The sequence below is a fragment of the Peromyscus leucopus genome, chromosome 14 (assembly GCF_004664715.2).
Source record: "Peromyscus leucopus breed LL Stock chromosome 14, UCI_PerLeu_2.1, whole genome shotgun sequence".
Classification (NCBI taxonomy): Eukaryota; Metazoa; Chordata; class Mammalia; order Rodentia; family Cricetidae; genus Peromyscus; species Peromyscus leucopus.
The window spans coordinates 58,672,676-58,685,825 of NC_051075.1; the positions used below are offsets into that span (position 1 = coordinate 58,672,676).

The 13,150-nt window shown below is 39.0% G+C and overlaps 1 protein-coding gene across 1 annotated transcript in view; it reads right to left on the minus strand.

The window, feature by feature from the left end:
- Cep128 (centrosomal protein 128) overlaps positions 1 to 13,150 on the minus strand; it is a 172,051-nt gene that overhangs the window by 34,558 nt on the left and 124,343 nt on the right. The window contains 1 exon segment of the mRNA XM_037210756.1: positions 3,920 to 4,084. Coding sequence (XP_037066651.1) covers positions 3,920 to 4,084 — 165 coding nt within the window.

The following is a 13,150-nucleotide window of genomic DNA, read 5'->3' on the forward strand; positions in this document are numbered from 1 at the left end:
ATACATCCAGTTTATACAAGATATTGTTAAGCAGTCCAGGCAAGAGCAGATTCTTGCCCACATGGCCAGTTTTGCCAAGAAGAAGATAAACTCCATATGGAGTGTCTTCAATGCCCATCTTCCTCTTTGTAGTAAATCAGTGCTGCCAGGAGCAGACACATCTCATTGTCCATAAAAGTCTAAATTTTTAAAACATTTTAAATGCCATATTCTGTAGGTCTTTAAAGTGTTTGAAGATTACCTATTTAATTGAAATATATCTATGTATACCTAGTAAACTTAGTTAATATGACTATAAGTTTAATTATCATAGATGACTAATTATTATCTGTATTTCCTAATTATATATTACAATTTAAAATGAGTTGCATAAACAAAATACCTTAAACAAGAGTAGAAATATATATACAGTATAACAAAATTAACTTTAAATTTGTACCAATTAACTAAAATCCATAGCAATGTAAAATATTTCAAATAAGTTGTTATTTTTAAAAGTGGATTTAATAATCTACCCTTTTATTCTATCATGTCTATATCCCTTTTTCTTCTTTAGAAAGAGATTGCATTTATAATCAATCCCCTTTAAATAAAAATAAACATTTATAAACAATTCATACTACTTCCTTCTGATTGGGGGCACAGGCAATCTTAGGGGAACCCTGAGAAAATTTGAGATAATGGTCAAGTCCTGGGAAGACCAGCTATAACCTTTATTGATAGATACCATCTATCAAGATTCAAGAAGTCTCGCTTGATCAAATCTGATCCACCTGAACCTGGAACAAATCCACAGCCTCTTGCTTCCTATAGAAACAAAAGCAGAGCATACTTTCCAAAGCACCATATCCTTAGATACAAATTTTGAAGTCAAGATACCTTTAAAATATATATATTGTTTTAACTTAGCAGCCTTTATACAATCAAAGGTCTTTTTGCAGTTATCTCATTAACAGACAAAAAAATTGAAGAAAACGTAATGTATATAATGTAGACTTTCTGTATAATTTCCATCTTTATGTGGCTTTTTTATATATTATTTTATTTTTTAAGACTTTATTTTATTTTTATGACTATATCATTTGTCTTCTCTCTCGCAAACCTATGTACCTTTTATATACATTATAAACCATTTAGAGGTTTATTCCATCTGAATCTGTCTTATTGTGTACCTATAATCTTTTTTTTGGCCAGGAGAAATTCTAAACTGTTCAGCTGTGTGACTAGGATGAAAGATGCAGCCATGGCTGCTAACTCCACCACCCTCAGCTTCCCAATATGGCAGAGATACATTTACCACCAGCTCTGGGAGCCATGCTCACCGCTGACTATGAGAAGCAGTGGGTCTATGCTTCCATCAAGCAACATGTAGCCCAGAAATCTCTTTTTTTGTGTGTGTGTCTGTATTAGCAAAAGCTAAATCCACCATGCAGTGCGCTGCATGGCTTGGAGACAGCTCTGTGTACTGTGGCAAGAATCCACCATGGTGTGCTCAAACTCAAATGCTAGAGTGTCTCCGTACAGCGGCATCTCTGTACCATGGTCCTCATGAGACATACGAACTAGGAAGCTGTTCTTAACTCCATTTTAATAAGTTCTCTCAGATTTTAGGTGGAAACTCTTGCCATCACCTTTTGGTGCCAGCAATGTGTATAGTATAAATATAATAATCTATTAAATATTGCCATAATTTTAAGTACCCAATTATTTCTAAAATATTGTACAAGCATGTTCAACATTAAAATCCATCCAAGTACACAAGCTACCCAATCCACACAATCACTTTGAAACCTCTTGAAGGAGTAACAGCATCATTCATAAACCTCTACCTATTAGATTATGATTTTTTAAAAATAGATTGGACACAGTACCGTGTACTTCCAACATTTAAACTATCAATGGAGAAACATTATGCTTATTTGCTGAGCAAAGCTGATAGAATTACCCACTAATTCTGGTGGATCTCCATATACTAGTGAAACCAATACAAATATGTCTCAGGTATAATGAACACGATTATGAATTTTGAGATAAATGCCAAAACAATCAACAGGTTAACATCAATAAGATTATTTTAGAACAATGGAAGAAATAAAGAATTTTCCTATAAAACTGAAGCAAAAGGAATAATAAACTTTAATGACAGTGTGCATAGAAGAAAATTAATTCTGTAACATTTCAAAAGAGCATTTTCTCTGATAATAGGCTTAATAAAAGTCTGAAATGCATGTATAAATGTTCTGTGAGTTATATAATACTTGTTCCCTGTCATAGAAAATGGAAAAATAACACTTGACAAAGTATCAGATGTTAAAGAAAATACATTTCAATAAAACACATCACCACTAAATATATTAGTAAGAAATGTGGATGGTAGTTACTTGGTGCACACAGATTCACAGCAATCCCAATCAATGCTATCACTGTTGCTAATGCTTTATACAAACTTTAATGCAGTCTTAGCATTTCTTACCATACCTTTGGATAATAAATACAGCCAAAAGAAAGGACACAAACAAAATGATATTTTAAAAGGTGTGAAAATATATGTGTACGTGTGTGACAGTGTGTGTGTGACAGTGTGTGTGTGTGTGTGTGTGTGTGTGTGTGTGTGTGTGTGTAAGAAGGTTGCCACATGTTTATGTTACTCTTAAAGATGGACAAGCAAGAATACCCTGTTAAGTAAAGGCTTACCTGTTGGTTACAACATTGCCAAAGGAAATCCTGTTATCTGTTTCACTTCATGAAGTCACATTAGCCAAGTCACTGTGCCGCGTAAATAGTAACTGAAAGGCTACTAGTCCTTAGCCTTTCCTTCACTAACAGCAGGTTTGTTTGTTTGCTTGCTTTATCTTATTCTGTTACTGTTGTTTTCCTATCTGACCTTGCTATATGGGTATATGCACATACACATGCCTAGCAGTTACCTACTATGTATCAGACCTCTGTGCCTCATCTGAGATATGAAAAGACAACCAAGGTGTAATATGGATGGATGCCTGTGGAGGTCAGAAAGGGTTGGATCTCCTGGAGCTGGAGTTACAGGCAGTTTGTGAGCAGCCTGATGTAGGTGCTGGGAACCAAATGATGAGGGTCCTCTGGCAGAGCAGCAAACTCTCTTAACCACTGAGCCATATCTCTAGCCCTTTGATACTATTTCTTAAATGTAGATGAGGAAATATAAAACATGTCACCAAAAATAAAAAATAAAAAATAAAAAAAACACTTTAGCCAGGCAGTGGTGGTGCACACCTTTAATCCCAGCACTTGGGAGACAGAGGTAGGTGGATCTCTGTGAGTTCAAGGCCAGCTTTTGTCTAAAGAGCAAGTTCCAGAACAGACTTCAGTGCTACACAAAGAAGCCCTGTCTTGAAAAATAAAATAAATAAAAAAACATGTCACACTATATTTTCATTGTGGAACATGTAGCATCATATCCACAGCAACAACACACTGGTAACAGATACATTAAGTATGCAGAGTATTAGAGAGAACCAAACAAATCAGGCCATAACAGTAGAGCACTGCTGGTAACCTCACATATCTGGAATCCGAGCACTCAGGAGGCTGGGGTGGGGTGGGGAAGGGAGAGGAGACAAGGAGGGGGAAGTAGAGGGCAGAGGGAGGACACATAGGTAGGCAGACTCAATCCCTAAATGTAAACAAACTTAATTGCAAATTCCAAACTAACCTTGCCTCTGAATTCCTACCTGAAAGTCTAGTATGAAATTGAAAACAAAGTCCCCGAGTGTGACTGGTCGGTGGAAATAACAAAAATCAGAGCATTCTAATAAACTATCTTTTTGTCTGGCACCAATAAGTCTTTTCTAAAGACTCAGAATACTCTTTGTTAAGTAGCATCAACGAAGTCCACTTTGAGAGATGAATCCTTTAAATGGGGATTCCGTCTCACATTTACCTTTTCCTCTAGTTCCTCCTTCAGACACTGGTACTTCTGCTTCAGTTTCCTGTTCTCGTTTTCATTCTGGGCTAACTCCTCCGTCAGTTTCTCGCACTGGGACGTCAGCTTCTCCAGCTGACAGCGGTGGGCTTTAGCCATATTCTTGTCTTCCAGGCTCTCCGCCTGAAGGAAAGACGGGGAGAAAAGAGCGAGCTGAGTGGCTACAGCTGAATGACACCATAATCCACATCTGGCACCGAGACACTGCTACAAGAGTTTAGCACTCTTGTTCGCACACAGAAACGGAACACAAAGCAAACGTTCTTTGCATGGGTTCGGAACATCTCAAACACTTGCTAAGTGACAGGTACCGCAATAAGGTGCTGAAGATGACAGACACGAACCATAAGAAAGGCTAAGGAAACAGTCAGTTTGACATCATTGAAAGAGAAGTACTTCCTGGGTATTTGGGGCTAACTGCTGAGCAAAGATGGCATTATTAGAGAAGATCCCCAAAGGGACACTTCAAGAGGAAGCTTTTGACTGGTCAGTTTCCTCATCTACAAAAGGCTTAACTTTCTTCTTTTTCTTTCCTTCCTGGATATTAGGACTCACACACTTCTCAAACAACGTAACATTGATACTACTCTCATGGGACATAGGAGAATCATATGAATGAGCTGTCCATCACCAGTAGTATAATAAAGTCCCTTCTGATCTACCTTTATTTGGGTATAACCAAACTCAACTTTTTTTACTCATTTATTTTTAAGAGTATAATTTAACTGTGTTTCTACCTTCCTGTTCCTCCCTCCAAACCTCCCATAATACCTCTCCCCACTCTCCATCAAATCATGACCTTTCTTTCACTAATTGTTATTGCATGCATATATGCATTTGTATATACATATATATTCCTAAATCTAACCTGTTGAGTCCATACAATGTTGCGCGCGCACGTGAGTGTGTGTGTGTGTGTGTGTGTGTGTGTGTGTGTGTGTGTGTGTGTGTGTTCTCACGGGACAAGTAATTGATATGCTCTTCTCTGGGGAGAACCATCATTCCTACCCCAAGTTTTACTCCATTGCTTGTAGTTCACTGCACAGACTTGAGGCTTTGGGCCTTTTCCCCATCCCATCTGACATGTTCATTTGGTGTCATCCTTGTTTGGCTCACTCTGGGTAGTCATCAAACTCAACTTTTATAAGATACATATTAGGGCCCTACAAGTAGCACACAAGTGCATGCATGTGCGCGCGCACACACACACACACACACACACACACGCACGCACGCACGCACGCACGCGCACCATCTTAAAATTCATATGGAATATATATGTATATACAAATGCATATATGCATGCAATAACAATTAGTGAAAAAAGGCCATGATTTGATGGAGAGTGGGGAGAGGTATTATGGGAGGTTTGGAGGGAGACCAAGGAGAGTCAAAAGAATCCTTAACAAAAAGATTTTGCAGGAGGTATCATCATACATGATCATCATACATGACTTCAAGTGTCAGCAACAGTTTTATCTCCTTTATCTTCTCAACACCACGAGCAGGAAGGTGCTATTACTTGATATTGACTCTTATTTTCAAACTCAAGCTGTTAGAAACTAGAAACTTATGCAGGTATACTGTACTTTGAAGTGGACAGAGGACCTGAACCCAGGACTTCTTCCTAATATCTGCATTCTCAACAGGAATGCTGCGATAAGGTTTTAAAAACACCTGAACACAAGTGTCAGTAGTAATTTGAAACACCTACGAGACACTAGCAGTTGACAAGCAATTTCATATAACCTGTTTAAAATATATGTTTTAACACCTAACATGTACTTGCTTTCTTTTCCTTTGTGGTTGGCACTGGGATGCATGGAATACACATGTATGCTAGGCAAACACTCTACCTGAGCTACATGGCAGCCTTGCCTCCTTCATTATGTCTTGTTCCCATGAATAATTAGGTATGTAGAAATATAATCATTGGAAACAACTTCCTGAAAGAAGTTTTGGGAGTTTTTAAACAAAATCTATATTTTATTTCCTCCACAAAATTTAGCTAAGACCTGATGCCACTTTGAATTAACAAAGGAATTGATTTTTTATGAGGAATCCTGTATTCATGGTCCCAAAATAAATTTACAAAATAAAGTCTCTCATCAGGAAAATTGCTCAATTACAATTTTAAGTTTCAGTAGACTGCTTTTTACTTTACTTTATGTCCTATAAAAAGCACAGGTGAATAGGAAACTTCTCCTGAAGGTCAGTGATGCCAAGAGCCTGCTCCAAGGACCTCAGGAGACAGCCATACTCTTCTCCCTTCCGCCCCACCTCTGCCCAGTCATGCCTCATTTGAAGTCAGTGAGGAGTTAGACATCCACACCACGGAACTTGCCCAATTCTATGTTAGAGGTTTTTCCTCTACACATAGCCTATTTTTTTAAAGATTTAAGTTTTTAATTTCTCTAAGACTTCATCTGTTTGATGCTTTCTATTTTTTAGATCTGCTTTTCATTTGAGGGTTTGCAAAGTCATGTGCTCATGATAACCAAGAGGTATAAAAGCATTTCTTGTTCCTATTTTGGTAGTAAAGCATTAAAGGTGATACAGCTTTACCAATATCATGGAGCCAACAATGGCAAAAATGTATCCTTCAGCTTTGGGCTCTCATAGAAGGCTCTAGAAAATGACTAACGGGTATCAACCTAATATTCTGAAAAGGTATGAGAATGGTGACTAGAGGGTGATGGGGTGATTTGTACAAACTAACCATAGGCCATGCTGCCAAGAATTAGCCTCACAAAAAAATGTAGTAAATTACGTGAAGTCGAAAGATACAAAATACTGTATGCATGTTTCTACTTTTATTTGAGGTATTCTGCCTATGAAATTCAATTGGAAATGTAGGGTGAAGTTCTAGTTTTTGAAAGCTATTATTATAAACTACATAGGATAATCAGGAAACATAGGCTAGTGGTTAGTCATTATAACAATCAAAATTGTAGATATGTTAGGTTTGCCTTCCAGATCATATAGAGATATATTTTAGATAGATAGATGGTCTTCAAACCTTTCAAAGACCTACAGAATATGGCATTTAAAATGTTTTGTTAACTTACGGCTTTTCATAACAATGAGACACATCTGCTCCTGGCAGCACCAATTTACTTCAGAGATGATGGGCATCAAAGAAACTCCTTATGGAGTTTTCTTTCAATGTGGCAAGGCTAGCAAGAAGCTACCCTTGGGGGATTTGTAGTGTTCTCAGCTGAGAGTGCTGCCTTTCGGACATGATCTAGTAACCGACGCGGCAGAGAAGAGTCTGGGTGTTGTCACACGTTAGTGGTCTTTCTAGCTTGACCTAGAGGTACAGAAAACACCCACAGGGCTTCCTGGTGGCCCCGACTACTTTGAGCCAAAACAATTCTGTACTGAAGACAATGCTACTGACGCTCTATCTTATTAGCAAAGCAGCTGCCAGTTCCAGGTTGCATCGCGCGCTTACTCTTTCACTTGTATGGTTCTCTCTCTCCCTTAGCACTTGCACGTTTATTACTTGAACGCTTCCCTCTTGGAATGAGCCGAAATAGCCTGTCTGTTCTTTCGTTGTTCAGAGTCATACAGAATAAATCTAAGTTCTTCAGCAATTTTTCAGTTACTCCAGACAGCAGAAATGCTTTCTCCGTGAGGCTTGTGTGTTGGAAAATTCTCTAGCCTGGCCACTTACTGATGGTGGCGCTGTAGGCAAACTGCTTTACTCTGACCAAATTTTACTCTTCTCAGTTGTAGAAGTGGCCTTTTGTGGGTTCAAACTTCCTAATATTGTTTCAGAAACTGGAGGGAGGAGTTAAAGAAGAAATGATCCCCCTCCCCACACTTTTCATCTGTTGTTACGTTTAAAAAAATTCATATTCATACTTGAATCATCTGGGTAATTGCCTTCTAACGAAAACATGGTTTTTCAATACCTAGTTAGAGCCTAGCAATTGGCTTAAGTGGTGACTGGAGAGTCCCAAAACCTAATTTCTTTTTTTTTTAAGATGTACTTATTTATGTATATGAGTGCTCTATTTGAATGAATGACTGCATGACAGAAGAGGTCACCAGTTTACATTAGAGATGATTGTGAGCCACCATGTGGTTTCTGGGAATTGAACTCAGGACCTGTGGAAAAGCAGCCAGGGCTCTTAACCTCTGAGCCACTTCTCCAGCCCCAGACCTGCATTTCTCTGCCTGGCTTTGGGACGTGTTTCTCCTTTGCCCTACACTTCAGTGGCAGGCTGTTAAGCAGAGACATGCACCGGTGCTTCCTTTCTGGGTGCTGTTTCTCTTTCTCATTCAATGTACAGTGGTTCACGAAAGATCCCTTGATGCTCACCTCCCTGTCCTCAAAACCATTCAGCTGCATCCTCATACCATGCTCTCCCCACTAAAGAGTTCTTGGAATCCCTGGCTGTGCTAGCTTGCAACTCTTTCCAACTGACATAAAAGACAGGACAGCCAGTTAAGTCATTTCACTGCACTGTGTCCCCCCTGTGGTATCTGGCAACCCCAGCTGTCTCTCGACCTGGTGGAATGTTTCTCCACTTCCATTAGGCCTGCATATTCCTGTTCCTATGGTAGATGAGCTCCTTGGAAGGGTTAGGAGCTTGGCTGTGGCTGCAAGTGTGTTTTCCTTACTCTCTTTCCTTCTCTTCCTGCTGTGCACTGTTGCTTCTGTACACCTACTATTTGACTATTGTCTGCCCACAAGTCATTAGCCAATGTTTACTTTGTTCCCACCGTTGTTAACGAATCTTTCATCATTTCCCTTAAAATTAAAACAACTTTTAAAAATGAAAAAAAAAAAAGAAGCAGCAGCAGCTACTATTGCCTGGACTGCTTGACAATATGTTGTATAAACTGGACATGCAGGACCCACAGGAAAGTGACCATTGAACTTTGCCAAAACAAGATAGGATGGTCCTTCAACAAAAACCTAACATTACAGCACTGACAGCCAAAAGCTATCCTGTGTATCATTCAGGATGGGCAATCTGTGAGGACCTTTGCTATCAACTCATTTTACTAAATATAAACAGGTAAGTAAGTAGAGTGGCATTAAGAAAATAACATGAGGTGAGGGCTGTTCCCTCAGGATAACTGATCTGGTTTAAAGTAGGAAAGTACTGGGTCCTTAGAGTCTCTGGTTCTCCAAGATCCTACTGCACCACATTACAGAACAGCATGACACCCTGCTAAGATCTCAGGATTTCACATTTTAAAAAAGTCAAAAGGATTCTGAAAATCAAGAATGATTGTACAATATAATGTTTTTCAAACACATAACTTCTCCAGGTCTTTGGTCATCTCACTATAAACAATTCCAAAGCACTTCCTAAACAAAAGGGGAGAAAATCATCTTTTTGTGCTCCCCGGTAAAATTCAAACTACAATGATTCCAGAGCATGATAGGAACAAATTCCATAACTTCCAGCTTTTCAAGCATTTTAATCCAGCATCCACTCAGCAAATTTATCTCTGTAGAAAACCTGAAACTAGGCCCCACTGGGAGACAGAAAGATGGCTGCGATGTGATGGCTATCTGCCTGGAGACTAACACCCAAGGCTGCCTAACTGTATTATGCTAAAAGAACCCAACAAACAGCTACAGAAACTCTGGAAGATAGAAGCCCAGGCTCAGATGAGATTCAGGCCACCGAAGCAGATTTCTAGATAGAGCAGAACTTTCCTGCTGTAGATGGGAGAACACCATTGCAAATAGCAGTGAAAAGACCCTTCATGAGGCATGTGGAAAGCACAAAAGCAAACAATATACACAAGGAAGGTGAGGCACATGAGAGCAAGCTGGGCTAGAGACATCAAAGACTCAGGACGCTTTGTTGAGTAGGAAATGAAACACAAATGCCTGTTTTCAGAGAAGAAATTAGGTGGTATCTGAAGGAAGAAGGGGAAGAATTAGGAGTGGAAAGAGGAAGCAGAGAAGCCACTGGGAAGTGTGTGTAGATTGTCAGAACTACATCCTATATCTTTTTTGTCAATGACATGGGATACTGGGATATATTCACATCCTGTCAAGGAGGTTATACTTCTAGCTTTACCATAACTCAAGTCAGAAGATCTAAATGTATGAATAATGTTCTTTTCTTTCTTAACTTTTATTCTTCTTTCATACATTACATCCTGGTGGCAGTTTGCCCTCCATACAATCCTCCCAGACTCTCCCCCTGATGAACTCCTGTTTCCCTTCAAAAAGAAGAGGAAGACGAGGAGCAGACTTCACAGAAGATCAACCAAACAAGGCATAACAAGCTACAATCAAACTGGGCACAACCCTCATATCAGAGCTGGATGTGTTAACACAGAAAGAGGAAGAGGATCCAAGAGCAAGCAAAAGAGTCAGAGACACCCCACCCCCTAAGCTTGCACTGTTAGGAGCCCCATAAGAGCATCAAGCTATACAATCATAAGGTATATGCAGAAAACCGAGGTCAGACCCACACAGGATCCATGTTTGTTGCTTCAGTTTCTGTGGGCCCCTATTAGCCCTGCTTAGTTGATTCTATGGGCTTGGTTCTCCTGGTGTTCTTGATCCCTCTGGGTCCTACAATGCCCACCCTCATTCTTTGGGTTGCTCTAGCTCCATCTAGTGCTTGGCTGTGGGTCTCTGCATCCACTCCCATCCCTTGCTAGATGACTCCCCTCAGATCACAATTGTGATCTATGAGTACAGAAGAATATCATTAGAAATCATTTCATTGACTTTTTTTTTCCAGTTTTGTTTGGTTCTATCCTGGGTCTCTGAGCTGTTCTGATCCTGGTTCCTGGCCATCTAGGCTGTGTCCGTCTCATGGCATGTGCCACAAGTTGGACCAATCATGGGTTGGCCACTCCCACCATTGCCTCAGCACATCTTGCAGGCAAGATGAATTGTAGGTCAAAGGTTTTGTGGTTGGGTTGATGTACCAATCCCACTGCTAAGAGACTTGCCTGGTTATAGAAAATGGCCAGTCCAGGTTCTGTGTCCCCCCCATTACTAGGAGACTTCCTTAAGGTCATTCTTATAGATTTCAAGGAGTTTCCACTATACTAGGGTTCTGCATCACCCCATAATTCCAGTCCTATCTGCTGGCAAGGTGAATCTGGGACATGCTCATTCCCTTTCTGAGGGCTACAGATCAACAAACACAGACATGTAGTAATTCTGTCCTTAGGAGGACCTTATGAAAGTTCCAATTGTGATCTATTTGTATAGACACTTTTTCTGACCAAGTGTCCTGCCATAAAGATAATTGCAGGGGAAGACTTCTAAGTTAATGTTGGGAATGGAACAAAGATCTGGTTGTGTGAAGAACGCAGGCTATTAAGTGTCTACAGCCAACATGGAACAATAGCTCTAGCTAAGAAGAATATCCTAGTATATTTTCTATATATCAAAATTGTACAGCTAATGAGAAGTCATCTTCCTGACCATCCATGGATATATATGTGCTCATAAGATTGAGATGCAATCATGAGATTACATATACACATCTCATGAAAATGCATGGTAATGGGGAGATATCATTGCTGTTATTACACAAGAAATTAAAGATAGGAGCAACTGTATTCAGTCAGTGACCTCCAAACCTTGCTGCCAGGGTACCCCTCTGAGAATCATTCCTCTAGTGGGTTAACATCTGAATTATCAATTGCTATAAGCTGTATTTATGTCCTGGTCCACAATGGCTCCTAATAAGGCAAGTTTTTCACTCTCTTGGTTAGTGAACCCAAGATATTATACAGTATTTGTGGCTATGGTGAAGGGTGTTGTTTTCCTGTTTTCTTTATCAGTCTATTTGTCAATTGTGTATAGAAGGGCTACTGTTTTTGGTTTTTGTTTCGTTTTTTTTTTGGGGGGGAGGGATGGTAATCTTGTATCTAGCCACTTCACTAAAGGAGTTTTTCTTAGATATAGGAATTCCCTGGTAAAATTTTTGGAGTCATTTATGTATATTATCATATGCTCTGCAAATAATACTTCAACGTCTTTCTTTCCAATTTGGATCCCAATTCCTTCAAGTTGTCTTACTGTGCTCACTAGAACTTCAATTATTATATTGCATAGATATGGAGAAAGTAGACAGCCTTGTCTTGTTCCTGGCTTTCTCTCCATTTAATTTGATGTTGACTATCAGCTTGAGATATATTGTCTTTATTCTGTATAGGTACATCCCTTATATCCCTGATCTCTCCAAGACTTTCATCATGAAGGGGTGTTGGATTTTGTCAAAGGCTTTTTCGGCATCTAATGAGATGATCACGTGATTTCTTCAAGTTTGTTTATATGGTGGATTATATTGACTTATTCTCATACATTTAACCATCCCTGCATTTCTGGGATGAAGCCTACTTGATCATGGTGGATGATCTTCTTGATGTGTTCTTGGACTCACTTTGCAAGTATTTTATGAAGTATTTTTGCATCTATGTTCATGATGGAAACTGGTCTATAATTCTCTTTGTTGAATCTTTGTGTGGTTTATGTATCAGGGTTAACTGTAGCCTCATAAAAAGAGTTTGGCAATGTTCCTTCTGTTTCTATTGTGTGGAATAATTTGAGGAGTATTGGTGTTAGCTCTTCTTTGAAAGTCTGGTATAATTCTGCACTAAAACCTTCTGGCCTTGGTCTTTTTTGGTTGGGAGACTTCTAAGGACTGTTTCTATTTCCTTAGGGTTTATAGGCCTATTTAAATTATTTATCTGATCTTGATTTAACTTTGGTAAGTGATATCTATCAGGAAAATTGTCAATTTCTTTTGGATTTTCCAATTTTGTGGAGTACAGATTTTGAAGTAAGACCTAATGATTGTTTGCATTTCCCTCAGTGTCTGTTGCATTCCCCTTTTTGTTTCTGATTTTCTTAATTTGGATATTCTCTCTCTCTTTGCCTTCTAGTTAGCTTGGATAAGAGTTTGTCTATCTTGTTTTCTCAAAGAACCAACTTTTTGTTTCATTAACACTTTGTATTATTCTCTTTGTTTCTATTCTGGTCCAATCTATTTGGTGTTCTATAAACTCCTTCTTTAGGTTACAAAAATTTTCTTCTATGATTTTGTCAAAAAATATCTTCTAGGCCTATGAGGAGGGATTCTTCTTCTTCTATTCCTATTATTCTTAGGTTTGGTTCTTTTCAGTGTCCCAGATTTCCTGGATGTTTTGCATCAGCATTTTTTTTTAATTTAACACTTTCTTTGACAG